The 18,276-nt window shown below is 50.7% G+C and overlaps 1 protein-coding gene across 6 annotated transcripts in view; it reads left to right on the top strand.

Annotated features, from left to right (window-relative positions):
• Positions 1–18,276, top strand: part of ARHGEF3 (Rho guanine nucleotide exchange factor 3) — a 296,634-nt gene that overhangs the window by 82,985 nt on the left and 195,373 nt on the right. The window contains exon 1 of one of the 6 annotated variants that reach the window (XM_079794769.1): positions 5,199–5,213. The exons of the other annotated variants lie outside the window; for them this stretch is intronic. Within the exon in view, the coding sequence (XP_079650895.1) occupies positions 5,206–5,213 (8 nt within the window). The 5' untranslated portion in view covers positions 5,199–5,205. Of the gene's footprint in view, positions 1–5,198; positions 5,214–18,276 lie in introns of those variants that run through there. 6 annotated transcript variants of the gene reach the window in all.

The following is an 18,276-nucleotide window of genomic DNA, read 5'->3' as shown; positions in this document are numbered from 1 at the left end:
CTAGTGGCAGACTCTTGAACACCTTTTTTCAGCTCTAACTGCTTTGGAATTGATTTAAGAAATAAGGAGTGCATGTCTATTCACTGTCTGATATTATCACGGCCATTGAGTCAGTTCCTAAGGGAGCATAAAGGCATATAGAATTGAGAGGTCTGGATTTTTAATATTTAGCATTCCACACTGTTCTTTGATATAATTAATATCTTGAGGTATTACAAACCCAAGGCTAAGAATTGATGCTGTGTGTACCAGCCATCCTTCCTGCTAAATATCTTATTTTCTTCTATTATCCTGGATTCCGGAGACTATGGGAAGGGGGTCCTGTGTGGAGTTCTAGGTCTATCAAGAAAAATATTAAAATATTACCCATCCATCTGAGTGTAGTATCTTGAGACAAAGAAGGCTCATAATAATGGAAAAAAATAAACTCCCCTGGGATGTGAATGGGGCTGTCGAAGTTCTTTTCCCTTTCTGACAAATCACTTTAGAATACTCATATTCTCCACAAAGTGGGCTCTTTGAAAAGTAACAACCCGAACATATGGACTTAAGTTCTCAATATGTTACTACTTCAGTGCCTGAGCTGAAGCAGGTGAGAGCCCAGCACAGTGCCTGACGCAGCATCGACCCAGATAGGTGCCTGCCGGCTTTCAGTTACTGCAGCGTGTAGACTTCTTCCTGCTGTTTTGCCATGTTTTGTCTTTGCATTTTTATATGGAGAATTTGCCCAAGTTTTATATAAAGGTGTATTGTTTATTTAAAGCCTTGCAATACTTTAAATATAGCATCCAGTAGTCATAACAACTGAAAGTAACGTGTACAATGTATTTTATACTCTACTAGAGACCCAGTGAACGAAATTTGTGCACTGCGGGGGGTGGGGGGGAAGAGGGAGGAGGGTCCCTCAGCCCAGCCTGCACCCTCTTGCAGTCTGGGACCCCTTGGGGGATGTCCGACTGCCTATGTCCCCAGGGATCAGGCCTAAGCCGGCAGAAGGACATCCTCCTCGCAGTCCGGGATCCCTCTCGCACTCCGGGACCCCTTGCTCCTTACTGCCCACCTGCTCGCTGCTCCTTAGCACTGCTGTGGAGGTGGGAGAGGCTCCCGCCACTGCCACTGCGCTCTCCAACCATGAGCCAGTCTTCTGGCTGAGCGGCACTCTCCCTGTGGAGTGCACTGACCACCAGGGGGCAGCTCCTGTGTTGAGCATCTGCCCCCCTGGTGGTCAGTGCGCACATTAGTGACTGGTTGTTCTGCCCATAGTTCCGCTGTTCGGTCGGTTTGCATACTAGGGTTTTGTTATAGAGGATAATGTGCTTTTATCCATGATCCCCGAACCTTTAATGAGCTATGAATATTTCCCCTTCCAGAGTAGGACACTGAGGCTCAGGCAGGGTAAGCAACGTGTCCAGAGTCACACAGTTAATGACCAGCCTCTGGCCAGGGTTTTCTGCTCCCAGGGCTGGTGTTGTTTACATTATGGGAGAGAGAAAAATCCCCATTCTCAGGAGACGGTTGTACGATTTGAGTGAACAGCAATGTTTTTGTTGGGAATGTGTAGAAATTATCCTATTGTAGGATCTAACAAGCCTTCTTGAATAGGTATTTATGCCGTGTTGACTTGGTGAATAAGCAGACCGTGGAGCTAGACCAAACTACAGAAGGCACTGAGGTTGACAGAGGGCCTGGCGCAGAGCTGTTGATGCCCAGGGATCTCGATTCTCCCCTGTGATGTGTGCTGAGGTTGGCGTCCCATACAGAGGCGTCTTCTCCCTCTCAGGAACTGGGACTTTGCCAGCTGCCTTGACCTGGCTCCTCCCCAGTTACTAGAGAAGGGTCACATGGAGTTACAGCAATATGATTCTGGGAACACAGCTCTTCTCTCACCCTGGGAGGTCAGTTCTGTGTCCTTAGGACACATAGGAGGGACTCTACTTGACAGTTATGTCACCATGTTGATAGAGCAGGTGTTGGTAGAAAGGCCCTAATCACAGATGTTGGCGGTCACACAACCTTCTTTCCGTTTCTCCAGTGTGCCATACTCCCTGCCACAGGGCCTTTGCACATGTCACTTCTGCCGGGAATGCTTTCCCCTACCATTCTTCATCTCATAGAACTCATATAAAGGTTTACTTTTTCTGAAAACCTCCCTTAACTCTTGTATAAATATATGCTTAGCCTTGGTAAAATACCTATTCAGCTCATTAATGAGAGAACTTAATGACCAAGGAAAAGAAAGTTGGTTCTAAGAAGTATCCAGGAAGATGTGTGTGTGTGTGTATGCATGTGAGTGTGTGTATATAAGTATATATCCTCATATATATACACTCTCACATGTGTGTATATGTGTGTGTGTGTGTATATATATATATATATATATATATATATATATATATATATAGTTTGTGTCTGTATATAGTCATGAAAAAAATGTGGCAAAAAAGAATAGTGGGATAAGATTCTTATCCCAACCTGAAATATAAACTGTTTAAATTGTAACCTTTGGAATTATTTTTAACCTGTCAGAAGTTGTCAGTCTTTTACAAGTTAACATCCTAACTTCATAGAGTCTGGGCCACTGGGATCTTGCTGTCTCTGCATTTAGACCCTCTGGGGTTTTCTGGGAGGAAGCAGGTAGCTTTGATTTGGGGGGTCTGTCTATGAAGCATGGAGTCTGATGAAAAGAACAGCCTCTTAGAATGGAAATGGGATGCTTTTGTGGGCCACCTGCAGACACTTGGCCAAACTCCCCAAGTTGCGTGGGTTCTCTAATGCAGAGCTGTAGAATTCACATTTTAGGTGACATTCTAAGGTGACATTCAAATGCACCAGCAAGAGAAACAAGTGAGGAGTGAAATGAAATACTCTATGACCTTGTACTTTCTCTCAGATATATTTTTTTTAATTGCAGTTCAGATGAATAACAAAACAAAGAACTACAGAAGGTATTTGAGACCGAAGCCTTGAGGCAGTACTTATTTTCAGCTGTGTGTTTCTGGCCAGCAGGGGGCACTCTTCCCTCACTTTCAGTGTGTTTTTCTGCCTGAAACTGTTCTCTTGTGAAGGCAGGAACCCTGCTGTCTCCTGCCCTCAGCCCTGGAAAAGATTTCACTTCTAAGTATTTCTAATTTAATTTTGAGTTCTTAAGGGTGGGGCTTCCCCTTTTAGAGCTGCAGTGTCTGTGCTGTTATTTGAACATTGGCACCTACTATTGTCAAGCAAGCAAAGCCCTATGAAAGTCATAAGAGGGAGGCGCATTCTCCAAGGTTCTTAGAACACAGGCTCAGACAGAAGGGGGGCCACGTGGGCACAGAGTTTTGCATAAACACCAGTGAATAAATGCTTGGCTCCAGGTGAGCCCGGCCTGCACACCTCCATGGTCCAGGCCACGCTTCCCATTGGTACAAAAATGCAAGAGATGGTTTCAGAAACCAGAGCATTCACTGGCCAGTCCTAGGAGGAAACAACACTGGGACATACAGGACACTGTGCTTCCCATGGGGTGCATTTTAATTCCTTCCAGTGGATTCTTTGTGTTTCCCCAACGTATTTTTAATCTTGTTGATGCTATTGATAATACTGATAGGTAATATTTATTGTGCTCTTGCCATTAGCTGGGCACTGTGCTAAGTGCTCATTTGAGTGCCAGCTTATTTAACCTTAACATCTCAAGAGGTGAGGGAACTGCTGGGTCTTCTGAGGCTTTTTGAGGGTCAGACACTTACTGAGGTTCACTTAGCCAGGGAGGGAGGATCCAGACTTGACCCACACAGGTATTGCCAGAACCTCTCCATCACCGTTATGTTGAGTCCCAATTATAGGCTGGATTGTGTGGTGCAGACACAAGACACAACGCATCTCTGGTTAATTTTAATTTTGAATGTGTTATTGTTTAAACTAGAGGCCCAGTGCACGAAATTCGTGCATGGGAGGTGGTGTCCCTCAGCCCAGCCTGCACCCTCTCCAATCCCTCGAGGGATGTCCATCTGCCCATTTAGGCCCGATCCCAGTAAACGGGCAGTCGGACATCCCTCTTACAATCCAGGACCGCTGGCTCCCAACTGCTCACCTGCCTGCCTTCCTGATTGCCCCTAACCGCTTCTGCCTGCCAGCCTGATCACCCCCTAACCACTCCCATGCCAGCCTGATTGATGTCTAACTGCTCCCCTACCAGCCTGGTTGCCCCCAACTGCCCTCCTCTGCCGGCCTGGTCACCCCTAACTGCCCTCCCCTGCAGGGTTGATCGCCCCCAACTGCCCTCCCTTGCAGGCCTGGTCCCTCTCAACTGCCCTCCCTTGCAGGCCTGGTCCCCCCCAACTGCCCTCTCCTGCTGGCCATCTTGTGGTGGCCATCTTTTGTCCACATGGGGGCAGGATCTTTGACCACATGCGGGCAGCCATCTTATGTGTTGGAGTGATGGTCAATCTGCATATTACTCTTTTATTAGATAGGATAGAGGCCTGGTGCACGGGTGGGGGCCGGCTGGTTTGCCCTGAAGGGTGTCCCGGATCAGGATGGGGGTTCCCCTGGGGCGTGGGGTGGCCTGGGCGAGGGGCCTGTGGTGGTTTGCAGGCAGGCCACGCCCCCCGGCGACCCAAGCGGAGGCCCTGGTATCTGGAATTTATTTATCTTCTACAATTGAAACTTTGAAGCCTGGAGCAGAGCCAAGCCTCCTGCTCGCTCTGTGGCGATAGCCATTTCTGTTGGAATTTATTTATCTTCTATAATTGAAACTTTGTAGCCTGGAGTGGAGGCCTAGGTTGGCCAGGGCTGCAGAAGCTTGGCTTCCTCCATCACCCGGGGCAACCCTAGCCTCCTGCTCTTCCAGCTCCATGGCTGCCGCCATTTCTGTTGGAATTTATTTACCTTCTATAATTGAAACTTTGTACCCTTGAGTGAAGGCCTGGGCCTGCCAGGGTGTGTGGAAAGCTTGGCTTCCTCCATTGCCAGGGAAACCCAAGCCTCCCTCCTGCTCTCTGTGGCTGCAGCCATCTTGGTTGGGGTTAATTTGCATACTCGCTCTGATTGGCTGGTGGGCGTGGCTTGCGGGTGTAGTGGAGTGATGGTTAATTTGCATATTACTCTTTTATTAGATAGGATACTTGAAAGTTGAGAGAGAGCTCTCTCGGGAAGCAAACATCTGAGATTGGAGGCCCTAAGGAATCCCTTGTTCCTAAGAAGGTCCCTTCCTCAGTGGCCACCAGGATGGAGGGGTAGGTCGTAGGGGGTACGGTTAGGGGGAGGTTGCTGGGTTCCCTCCTTCCTTTCAACTGCAACTCTGCTTTTACCAAGTGGATGTCTTTGAGTAGGATCGGGTTTGACATATGGATTATTACTGAAAAGAATGTAGCGAACCCCCAGTGTAGGGGCTCAAGAGCACGCCCAGGAGTGGTATCCACCCCACGGCTCTGGGTTCCTTCATCTTCCAGCTCTCTCTCCAGTGGCTCCTTCCCTCCAGCATCCCTCCTGCCTCCCTCCTGGGCACACACTTCCTGCCCTGGCTCCTGCTAAGCCTTTGCATTGCCAGCAGCTGGGCTCAACTCCTGTGTGGTGGGGAGGCTATGATGATGATGACGACTTGGAGCCAAAGCTCAGCTCCCCTGCCTGCTAGAGTACTGTGCACTCGCCTAGTGCCCCAGTTTCTCATCTGTGAGATGGGGTGTTAGCAAAATCTCCCCATCAAGTTGTGTGGATTATCTGAGACGAATGCACACACCTGGCCCTGAGTGAGTACTCAATAACCATGGGCCATTATGAGTATTCATGATTATTAATATTAGGACGACCATCTCCATCCCATTGTTCTCTTTCATTTTCCTCCCAATAGTCTCAATAGAGTTCACCCTCTCTTCTGCTTCCATTTCTTCCTCCTCAGAGCTTGGCCCACTGACTGCCCCCTCGCGCCCCCACTACTGCCCTGAAACAGGTTATAGCCATGTCCCGAGAGCAAGGCCGTCAGGTGCACTCCGCACAGTCGGCCGTGTGGGTGCCCCTTTGACCGCAGCGGGCCCTGGCCCCATCGCCTTCTGGACAACTCTGCTTCTTCCCGTTTGCTGGCTTCCCCCTCCCTGCCCTCAGGTGCACCCCTCCCCAAGCCCTGGCCTCTGCTATCACTGGAGCTTCTTGCCTGTGGCCAGCCCATCCACGCCAGGGCATTCTCTTTGACCTCAGCTGCAAATCCCAGTCCCACCGTGGGCTGGATCCACCTGCCTGCACCTGGCAGGGCCCCCAGGCCCGTACTGTTAAACCAAGCTCCAGCCCCTCCACCGCTAGCCCTGCCCCCTGATTCCCAAATGGCACTCTGCCTTCGAGTCCACCACCTGGAGCCGGCATCGTCTTTGAGGAGGTTTGGGTGTTATTGGCCATTTTACCAAAGAGCAACCTCAGAGGGTGGGGGGCTTGCACAGATCTCAGAGTTTGGGTTCCCTTTAGCCGGGAAGCGGGGGCCTTGGACTCCTGGCTCAGCGTTCCTTCCCAAGCCGGAATGGGTTCCAGGAAGCTGCTGATAAAGTCTCAGGGGTGGAGAAGGCAGCAGGCCCACTGTTATTTCTGTGAGCCCGTCCCCAAGGGAGGAGGCTTCTTTGGGGAGAAGATGATGAGGAGGAACGCGTGTCGGTGTGCCGTGCTGAGTGAGAGAAGTCGGACACACAAGACGACTGCTTACGACCCCACTTCCACAGCATTGTGGGAAAGGCAGAATTACAGGAACAGAACACACATCACCGGTTGCCAGGAACCGGGGTGGGAGGAGGGTGTGACGACCAAGCGGTGTAGGAAGGACTTTGGGGGCTGGGGGTGGAACTCTGTCTTCATTGTGGGGCCACATACTTCCAAGTGTTCGTCAAAACTCACATCTGCACCCCAAAATGTGAATTTGAGTGTATGTGAAAGTGTAATTGGAAAAATGAGTCAATAAGATGCAGGCTGCTGGGCGGGAAGACAAGACACGCCGTCGGCACCCTCCAGGAGGTGGGTCCTCACCCCAGATTTACAGATGTGGAAACTGAGGCTCGGGCCTTTGGGAATTGGTGGAGAGAAGATTTCTTTCTTGTCTCTTCTGCCTTCACCTCAGCCCCTCCAGGCCCTGGGTGCTGCTCTGGGAGCTGAGGGCCAAGCCCTTGGGAGATGCAGGCAGTTGGACTGGTGTCTCCCCCACCGTCTAGGCTTCTGGAAAACATACATGGAATGCATAATCCCAAGAGTGGTGTGGAGAGAGGGCCAGGGAGGAATGCCTCCAGGACGGGGCGTGGGGGGAGGTTGGTGGCAGCAGGTGTCTGTAAGCGAAGGAGAGTTCAGCCTGAGGCTCCGGGGAGCCTGGGCCGGGAAGCAGGGCTGGCCCCATCCCTCCGTCTCTGAAGGCCCGGCCGGCCTGCTGCACACCCGCGCTTCCTGTCTTGCTGCTGGGGCCTTAGGGTGGTGGGGACGCCTCCAGTTTAATCCGCTCTGCCGGTGATTCCTGCCTCCCTCCTAGGCTCCAGCCCTAAGTGCACTCTGTCTGGCGGGGCCCGGGGGCACCTGTAACTGCCTGGCACTCAGTGGCCGATGATCTCCTGGGCACGGATTGGGAGACCAGGAATAACTTGAGGCTCCTTGCTTTTCTGTCCCACTTGCCGGCCCATGTCACCGTCTGTGGTTATATCTTGGTCATTCACTTGGTTGGCTGTTTGTTACCGGTCCACCCCTCCCCACCAGCCCTTGGCTCTGTTTGCTTGTGAGTTTCAGGTTTGCGTGGTTCACTCTCTCGCCAGGGCCTGGCACCCAGGAGCACCCAGAAAACGGTTGTGAAATGAATGAGGGACGAGGCGGGAGGGCTGCAGGCAGCTGCTCGGCTCTGTCCTCAGCCGTGCACACTCCCCTCTCAGAGCCTCGGTTTCCTCGTCTGTCTTTACAGGGAGCTGCCCTGAGCTCTCGCTGCCCACCCTGCCCGGAGACCAGCCCAGGTGGCAGAGCCGGTCCAGGGCTCCCAGGAGCGGTGAACATGCCGTGTCCTCAGCGGGCCATGCCCTGCGATGCGCGTGCGTTCCGGCTGTTCCAGGGGCGAGGACGGTTCCAGCACCCGGGCAGCGTGCTCTGCAAGGCCTGTGTCTGTTTTAGTTTAAACTCATGGTGTTTGTGTTAGATTTCCTTATGTTTCTTTGTTTTTCTTTGGAAGCATTCATAGGCCAGTGCTGAAAAAAATTACCATCCTTCGCTCCAAAAGAAATAGAATTTCCCAAAACATTTTGGATTTCCAGGGTCCAGGAGGCAAGCCAGTGTTGCTTTTGCTGATAGCAGGTGGGGTGGGGGTGGGGTATCAGCGAGCACAGGGCCACCGAGGAGTGTGAGGATCGCTTTCCACTGTGGAAGGCCAGCCTGGCCTCCTGTATTTGCTTTTCCTCCTCCTCTCAAATGCACTCTGAGAGCCAAACAAATTCAAAATATTATCCTTTCCTCAGTGGGCCCTTGGCGGTGCGCCATCTATGAAGTCCAGAGGCAAATATTCACTTGGTTATAGGTCAGCGTTGGCCGTTAAAAATTAACTTTATAAAACAGAAAGTGGAAAGTGCACAAAGGGATTTTAAAAAAAGTTCTACCACTATCATGATGTATTATAGAGTTTTCCTTATCTTTTTTAACCTGAATTTATTCATTATGTAACTTTACACCATACTTCAAAATTCAACAATTTACTATAATCATTTTCTCATGACATTGGCAAATTGGAAACTGCAGTGAGGGGCTCACCCCTCCCTCCCACCCTGAAACCTACGCAGCACCCCACCCCCTATGGTGAGTCTGTCCCCTCACTGACCATCCACTGTCCTGGAGTGAGGACCTCCTCCGTGTGGGACAGGTTAGGCTCCAGGAAAACAATAATCATCGAGGCAGCCAGGGAGTTAACTAGTGGGACCGGAGTGAAAGCAAACACGGGAAGGTAGCAGATGGTTCCCTGCAGGGGCAGCCGGCCTCTGTGGCTGTCCTGCATCGACAAAGCCTGCCCTCGTTGGGGGGCTGGATTTAAACACTGGATTTGGAGTTTCCCGATGAAAAGGCGGCCCACGGGTGCTCAGGACTGTGGGACCTTCCCGTGTGGGGTTAGCTGGGAGGCTGTGTGCCGAAGCGTGTGGAGAGCACTCGATGGACTGGGATACTCAGCTGAGGGGCGACGGGGAACCTGGCGGCTTGCGGAGCCTGCAGAAGGGGTTGCAAGGGCAGTGTTTTCTGACGCGGGACGTCGGTGGTTATTCGGAGCGTCCCAGGCCGCTGTCGGAGGCGGAGGGACGTTTTATCAGGGGTTTCGTGGGAAGCTTTAGGAGCACAGCGAAGTCTGAAGGCATATGCATCAGGCCAGAAGTCACCAGCTCTGCGTGTGACAGGGACCAGGCGGCACCTGGAACCAGCAGCCGGGGCAGTGCAAGGGCCACAAGGGCGAGAGGCAGAGGTGCCGAGAGCCCACCCCCACCTAAAAGGGGCAGCTGCCGCTCAGCCCCCGCGGGCCATTGTCATATGTGGGAAGGAGAGCCCTCTGTGACAGTGAGCTGAAGACAGATACCTGGCTTCTAAATGAATCTCCCGCATTTTTAAATGTTAGAATCTCTCAATCTCCCTCCCCCTCCCTCCCTTCCTCCCCCTCCCTCCCTTCCTCCCTCTCCCTCCCTCCCTCCCCCTCCCTCTCCCTCCCTCCCTCTTCCTCCCTCCCTCCCTCCCTCCCTCCCTCCCTCCCTCCCTCCCTCCCTCCCTCCCTCCCTCCTTCCTTCCTCCCTCCCTCCCTCCCTCCCTCGGCCACATATCACCTTCTGGGTCATATAAGCTATATCAGCAGTGTGCCTGTTTATGACTTGTGCCCAAAACGTAACTGAGAGGTTCAATATTATGATTTTTCATAGTTTACTTGTTCCATTGTATGCTTTTGTAACGAGCATATAGTATTTCTAAAAGCAGGGGACACAAGGAAAACATCTTTATAACCCAAGGGGCTACTTGTCTTTTAATTCTTGGTGATGCTACATACGGGTGGGGGGGGGGGCGCCCCAGGTTGCCCGGATTGTGGGCGTGGCTGCTGGAGTGTTGGCTCAGGGAAGAGGGAAGAGGACCCATGTCCCAGAGGCCGTAGGGTCTGCTGGCTGAGGCAGCAGGCAGGTGGGGACCTGGGTGCCTGTTACGTGCTGGGCACTCTCCTCTGCTCGCTCTGTGCCCTCACTCATCCCACCCTCCTTTCCCTCGTTCACGGGTTCACCAGATGTTGAGCATTGATCTGTCCCCTAGGATACAGCAGTGAACAAAGTAGACAGAAGCCCCCACTCATGGCATTGGAGTGGAGGGAGCCAGCAAGGAGCACTGAGTCAGTCGTAGGCTAGGTCTGATGGTGATAAACACCACAGGAAAGGGCAGGGGTGGGGGCAGCGAGGCTGGGGAGGGCGGTGGTTTCCAGCAGGGTGGTCTGGGAGGGTCCTACCGAGAAGAGACCTGAAGAAGAGGTGTCACTCCTTACACATGTACCGTGCTTATTACTGTGTGTCGGGCACTCTGCTAGGCACTGGGGAGGGTCTCCTGGGAACATTTCCATTTTGTCATTGGCTTTCTTTTACAAAGAAACAAGACATAGTTATTTGGGGTTACATGTGACAGATATATAATGCACACTTTTTGAATTTTTTTTTTTAAATGGACTCACTCAGCAAATCCAGAGATAGTTCTGCCTTCAGGCATGGCTGGATCCAGGTGGCTAACCCTCTGTCCCCAGGAGTCTATCGCTCTAGGTCTCTCACTCTGCTTTCCCTAGATTAGCTCCCTTCTCGAGTAGGCTCTCTGTACACAACGCCCTGCACAATTCATGCCCGTCTCGGGGGCCCGGGGCTGGCCCTTCCTGAATCACAGGGTCTAAGTGCTGGGGAGAGGGCATCCCAAACAGGAAACCAGGGTGCTGTTGGCAGAAGAAGGGGAGCTAAATGTCGGGCAGCGAGAAGCAGCTGACATCTACCCGAGCAACACTTGCATCAAGAGAGCAGGAAGGAAGAAAAGAGCCTGCAAGAGGGGACCCTACAAGGGTCCCCATCTGTCACCAACTGACCACATAACCCTGAGCCGGCTCTCAGTTTTCCAGCTGCTACATGAGGGTGGGAGACCAGATGGCTCTCTGAGGATCTTTCCACATTATTTGAAAACAGACACTATTTAATGGAATTACTGGGTTTCACACAAGACAGGGTTATGGATTCTGGTGAAACACACACACAGGGGGTGGTGGTTGGCATGGCAAGTGCGGCTTCCCTGGTGCGTGGGAGCCCGGAGAGATCACCCCTGCTGACAGTGTGGACATGAGGTTTTCAGAATTTTAAAGAAAAATTGGAATGCTACCATGTGGCCTTAAAGGTTTCTTTAAGTACCTTAAAAGGTGGTTTTGCTCAGCGGTGTTTATGTTGAATATAAGTAGTGGGTGTGTTTTGATAAATAATCTTTTCAAAGGAGCCAGTGAGAAGGGCACTGAACCTGGGGTCCTCACTGACCACTAGCCTGTCTGCAGCGCTCAGCGGGGCCTGCGCGAACCGTGCGAACACTGGCCTTGCCCGGCCCTCCGGTCGGTGCTGCCGACAGGAGTGCTTTCTGATTGAACGTCGGGCTGTGGAGCTGTACAGGCAGTGGCCGGGGAGAGGCTGAGGGCTCCTGCTTCTCTGCCAGCACCGTTGCATGGGTGACAAGAGTTATTAATAACCACCAATCACAACCGGTGTGTCCTTTACATGCTTGGGTCTACTTACAGCTCACAGCAGCTCTGCAAAGTGTAAAACCCAACAGTATCCCTTTTCTTCTTTTTCTAATGCATCCTTGAGGCCAGACCCTTGGCAAAGGGTCCCCCGTTAACCAGTGCCAGAGCCAGAACTCAAACTCAGCCCTGCCCGGCACTGAGGTCCCGGCAGAGGTTCACCGCCACGCTGCCATCTGCATGGCCGCTCTGCACCCCATCTCCCTGCCAGCCCTGGATTCATATTAGTCTGGTCCAAATGCATGTAAGGGAGCTGGGGGACCCCCAGTAGGTTCCCCATCTTGTAGAGACTTGAGCAGGTTGGGGACAGATAAAAAGATGAGCTTCTGCAGGGGCTGCATCCCTGAATCAGGGCTCCCAAGCCCGGAGAGAGTATCTTTGCCCGGGCAACAAGGGGTGGTTGCCATGACAGTAGCTATGGCAACACTGATGCAAGCGCAGGCCCTGTCCCCACTGGAGCCCAGCTGGTGAGCCGGAAGATAAGGTGCCCAAGAGAATGGGGTGGGGGCTTGCTCTACCCTGTGCTTCAGATGGATCATATTTGATCGAAATATTAGTGAATAGCACGTAACGGATCAGCACGATTCATTTCTCTCTCCCCAGTTTGTGGCCAGGAAAATCCTCAGGGCTAAGAGCCAGCACCCTGGAAGCAGGCTCTCCGGCTGTCACCTTGAGTAGCCGTGAGGCATAGTGATGTTTCTCCCTCTTACTCAGAATGTCTTTCTCTGAGAAGGGCCCTTACTCAGAATTGCCCTCTTCCCCAGGACTTCGGGGGTGGTTTGCTCTCTGTCACAGTGATGAGTAATCTCAGTTTGAATGGGCCCTCGGCACTCTCTTTCCTTTTCTGCACGTTCGCGGTAACAAGTCGGACCTGGTCCCACCCCCATATTTCACTGACAGTTTGGGAATAAACATGTTTTTATGTGTGGCCCCAGTCACTGCCAAAAACAGCATTTATGGAGCTTCTAATTACCTTGGAGAATGTGGTAGGTCCTGTATCAGAGTCAATAAACTGCCTTAAGCGATGCTGGCTAATTGAAGAATTTTGGGTGTTTTTAACTGAGTTAGGATCAACAGAACATTTGTTGGAGATGCCCATTTCTAAGAACTCATTTGTAGGGTTGAGATTTTCATTTTGAGGTGCTGGGCCACCTACATACTGATTTATGAGCTTCTGATCAATGTATTATTGAATGAAGTGTGGGGACTTTTCTCCCTCCCGGGCACAGAGCCTCCCAGAGCCCCTGTTACTAGGGACCGGCAAGTATGGTGTCTGTAAGTGTGCTTTGTGAGTTAGACTCTCCAGGTCCTGGAAAACATGGATCAGTCTCTTTCCTGTTTGTGTCTGATTTGTATATAGTTTGACAGAACAATTCCAAAGAGTTTTCTTAGATTTCTTCTTAAGACAAAAATTGGAAAGATAGTTCAGGGTGATTTTTAAAAAATGTCTTGTAAGGATTGTTTGTTTGATCCAAATGCCCTTAAAACATTAAGGAACTCAGCCATTAAAAATTTTAAAGTAAAATTATACCTTTATTAAAGAATAACATGCACGCAGTAAAGCATACCAGTTAATCTGCATGGATTTTTATTTGTAGATGTCGAGAAACCAATAAATAAGACTAATCTCTCACCTTTATTAATTACTATTTTTTTTAAAAGTCCAGTTGTACCCCATTTAAAGAGAAACCAACCCAGTAACACTGGCTCTGGGCCTGGTACATCGTAAGCGTGTTAGTTTCCATCTCCATCCCTTTGTTGTCGCTGCTTCTGCAGTGGTTTTAATGTCTGTTTCTTTCCCTCATGTTCTCTGGAACCAAACTGCCTAGGTTTGAATCCTGGTTCTGCCGCCTACTAGCTGTGTGACTTGGGGAAAGCCACTTAACCTCTCCGAGCTTCAGTCTCCTCATCTGTAAAGCGGCAATAATAAAAGTACCTTCTCAGGAAATGGTCTTGAGGATTAAGTGAGTTAATATTTATGAAGCACTCAGAACAGTGTCTGGTACATGTTTCTTTGGTTTGGTTTTGTTTTTAAAGGAAACCCGACAGAACATGCTCTCCGTGACAGAGCGACTGGGGATTCTCCCCGTCTCTAAGTCAAAGGTGCGAGGTGTCCATGAGTTGGGAAGACTTTGACCTGATCCCACATCCGGGGAGTTGAGGGGCTCTCACCATTGGGGAGCTTCAGTTTCTCAGTTCAGACAAGGGGGCGCCTCGCCTCTCCGTGTTGGCTCAAGAGCAGGTAGGGTACGTACTAAGAGTCCTGGTTAGAAAAACACACACTCAGGAAAGAATGGGCTCTTCCCAGGCAGAACTTTAGGAAAACAACAATCTGCTGCTCCTTGATTAAAGGGTAGCAAACTAATTATCCTTTCCGGAGGCACTCGAGGCCCTGTCTGCCGGCTGTGACCTGGGGGTGCAGGATGTGGATTTCCTTAGGATGCAATGAAGCCTTTACTATTGAAAATGTGCCGTGATTCTGATGGATGCAGGGGGCGGGGGTGGGGAGAGGGGCGGGCGCGGAGAGGGAGAACAATCCCTTTGCTTTTAAAGGCAACCTCTAAACATCTTAGAAACATCATCTGCAGGTCAGCACTTTCAGAATATGAAAAAAATAATAATTTTCTTAGATTGGATTTCCAAAAGGCCTCTGTTACAAAATTTCCCTGCAAAAATATTCTGTAATTTCTGCTAATTAGACCGGCTTACAATTAGCTGGCTATTTGAAGTTTGGTGCTGCCAGCAAGTAGTCATCCATCCCTCATGATGGAGATCAGAATGTCAGAGGGAGGAGCTGGGAAACACGTTATTTTTCATGCTAAATGAATGCCACATAGTATTCCAGTTTTTTAGTTAAGGGAGGGGAATGAAACATTCCATTTGGGATGATTTGTCTTCCATACCATCCTGTTCGGGATGGGGAGTTCCCATTGACCTATACTCCTTGGCTGGAAAAATATCAAGAAAGTTCAAGAAGGTCTTACAAATATTTATGGAGCATCTACCATGTGCCAGGTACCCAGAGGGTGGGAAGGAAACATGAAAAAGACAGATGAAATGCCTGCCCACGGGGAGCTCACGTGTTAATGACTTCAGTGCACTGGCTGATACTCAGATTCCGTCAACTAATATTTTCTGCAATCAGTGCTTCTAGGTGCCTCTCAGCTCTCGCCCCCCACATTCACTCAGCTCCGCTTGTCAAGTCACCAGGGGTCTCTGCTTTGCCGAGTTCAGTGGGCATTTCCCCATCCCCTCCTAGTGAACTAGTTGGGCAGTCCTCCTGGAAACACTTCCTTTGCTGGTCTCTGACGGTGCCTCTCTCAGTTCTTCCCTCACCTTGGGGGGGACTCCTGTCTACAAGCTGACGACTCTCAAAGAGTCTCCAGTTCTTACATCCAGCTGCCAACTCCACATCCCCACTTCGAGGTCCATACCAGCTCGAATTCGACATTTCAAACGAGCTGTGTCTGCTCCTGATTCCTGTCTCCAAATCTGCTCCTCCCACAGGTTTTCTCCGCCCTTCCAATGGCTCAGGCTAAAATCCTTAGAGCATCCTTTACTTCTTTTTTATTTCACCCTCCACATCCGATCCACCATCAAATCCTATGGCCCCACTACCTTCAAATACGGGCATAATCCCACCACTGCTCACCACCCCCACCGCCGTCATCTCAGTTCCAGGTCCCGGCTTCCCTTACCTGGGCCCTGTAGGAACTTCCTCATCCCTTCTCTGCTCCTTGTCTTGCCCGTCCAGCTGCTTTCTCCACACAGCAGTGAGAACAGTCCTTTTAAAACTTGGAGAGATCATGTTTCTCTTCTGCTCAGAATCCTCCTGGGACTTCCCATCTCACTCAGACTAAAATTCAGAGACCTGGCAGAATCCGTAAGACCCTTGCCATGCGGTTCCTGTCCCCTCACTTTACTCTTTGCTCACTCTCTCACCCCCCACTCCAGCGGTACTGGACATGCTGCCCCTCAGCCGTGCCCCGGGGGCTTTGCATAGGCTGTGCTGTCCACCCAGACTTTCTTCCCTCTCTTTCAGGTCTCTGTTCAAACATCACTTTGATGGAGAAGCTTCTGAGCACTCCAGGTGAAACAGCAGCAAATCCCATTATCCCTACCCCCTACCGTGCTTTGTTTTTCTCCACAGAACTTATCACCTCCTCATGTAAACGTTGAGAGGGCAGGAGCTATGTTTTACTCTCTGCAGTATCCCTTAGGCCTGCAACAATGCCTGGCATGTAATCGACACTCGGCAAATATTTAGAGCTAACATTTAGCAAGCATCCAGGGTGAGCTTTGCAGGAATTATTTATTTACTCCTCATAGCAACCCTATCAAGTCTAAGTCTTGTCACGCCCATTTTCAGGTTGGTAACTGAGGAACTCAAGTTGGTAACTCAAGTTGGGGAAGTTCTGTAAATTGCCCAAGGTCACTGGTGAACTTGGGCTTGAACCCAGGTCTTGGAGACTGCAGAGGCCGTGCTCTGACCACCTCTGTCTCCCTATCTTACTTTGCTCTGGAGAGGTTTACGGGGGCTGCCCAACGCATGGCAATGTGAAGGAGCACCCAGTGGCCTATCTGGACTTGAAATAGGGAAATGGACGAGAGTGTTTGTTAGGATGGGATGGTGTCTCTCAGGGTGTTTGAGGTTTAATTTGTTGGGGGAAGTTCTGGCATCTTGCAGGTACTTTCTCCTGGAGGAGGAGATGGCAAGGGAACCACATTGGGTCAAGTGAGGTGAAAACATTGGGGCGCGTGAGGTAGTCCACAGCACTCTTCTAGGCCCCTGGGAAGGCGCCACGTCAGAGCCTGCCCTGCCCTCGCCACCAGGGCCCCCTTCAGCGCTGTTCACTAGGGAAGCTCTGGTCAAGGGCCTGGCTGAACGTGAGGACCTTTTGTTCACAAAGTGCCTATTTAGGGTCCAGATCAGCCTGAGAGAGGCCTGGGGAAGAGGAGGCTGAGATGGTGCGTGACGGTGCAGCTCCACAGCCACGTGACAGGCCTGCCCAGGGTCCATGCCCCTTGCTCAGAAGGCCCTGTGAGGTAGCCTCAACTATGGGACACTTCTCTCCACGACCCCCCCTCTCCCCTTCCTCCTCCTCTTCATCTCCCTCCTTTTTCCTTCTTCCCTCTCCCTCTCTCTCCCTCCCTCCCTCCCCTCCTCCCTCAAGTACCTGTGATTTTGTTGATGTTGTCAGTGTGTACATAGGTGATTCTGTGATACTGTTGAGCACAGACTTACCAAGGGCAAGCACAGTACATTCAGTCTCCGGCTACTTATTAAGCTCCTCTGAACAACAGGGAGTGCAGAGACAGCAGTGAATCCAATTCACATAGTCCCCGACCTCCCAAAGCTCATCGCCAGGAGGGGGCTAACTCCTGAAGCACACCTTGTGTGGGCCAGGCCCTAAGAGCTTTACACCCATGAACTCATTTAATCCTCACAGTGGCCCTGGGAGGGGGTCCTGTTGTTACCTCCATTTTACAGATGGGGAAAGTAGGGGACAGAGAGGTCAAGTCACTTGCCCCCTGTCGCACAGCTAGTGAATGGCAGCGCTGGCTCCCGCGTCTGCGCTCTTCACCACTGTGCCCATCTGCTCCTTTACGGCGCTCACTCAAGAGTCACTGAAATTCATTTACCACGAGCAGTTCTTCTGGGAGACTGGACCCGTGAAAAGCTGTTCTAAAGATTAAAGCTGTGCAGGAAGCCCAAGTTCAAGAGGGAAATGCCACAGAATGGGCGGTGAGGTGGGAGAAGAAGATGGAAAGGGTGTTGCTGCAGAATCTCGGAGCAGAGACCTGGGGCTGGAGAGAGGGAGGAGGTGCAGACTGCCAGAGAGTGTGGGAATTTTTATCTTGGTTGAATGATTCACGTAAATGCGTGTCTCAGAAGCAGGCGTGGAGGACAGATTTCTCAGGAGTGCCGATAAAACTTCACGTCGAAGCCATTTTCATCAGTTCCCCGGGCTGCACAGCAGGCTTGCTCTCCTTGCTTCATTTTACAGGATTCCTTCTTCTGCAGTAGTTAATAGCATTTTATTTTTCATTATGATTTCATGGGAATTTTTTCTATAAATATACCTTTCTATTTGGCCGGCAAATATCTGAATGTCACCCCCACTTTTTTAAAATACGTGGTTAAATACACAGAACATATTTACTATTTAAAAGTATATAATAATTTAGTGGCATTTTAAAGTAAATAACAATCCAGTGGCATTAATTACAGTCACAGTGTTGTGCATCCAGCATCACTAACTCCAGAACTTTACATCACCCCAAAGGAAACCATGTGCTCATTCCGTAGTCATCCTCATTCCTCTCTTCCCCCAGCCCCTGGCCACCGCTAGTCTGCTTTCTGTCTCCGTGGATTTTCCTATTCTGGGCATACAATCTAATAAAAGAGTAATGTGCAAATTAACCATTACTCTGCTATGTCTATAAACCACACCCACAAGCCACACCCACCAGCCAATCAGGAGTGAGTATGCAAATTAACCCCAACCAAGATGGCTGTAGCCACGGAGCAA

This window comes from Cnephaeus nilssonii (genome assembly GCF_951640355.1).
Source record: "Cnephaeus nilssonii genome assembly, chromosome: 17".
In the NCBI taxonomy this organism is placed as follows: domain Eukaryota; kingdom Metazoa; phylum Chordata; class Mammalia; order Chiroptera; family Vespertilionidae; genus Cnephaeus; species Cnephaeus nilssonii.
The sequence above is the reverse complement of the archived record's forward strand: the minus strand, read 5'-3'. Positions and strand labels throughout refer to the sequence as shown.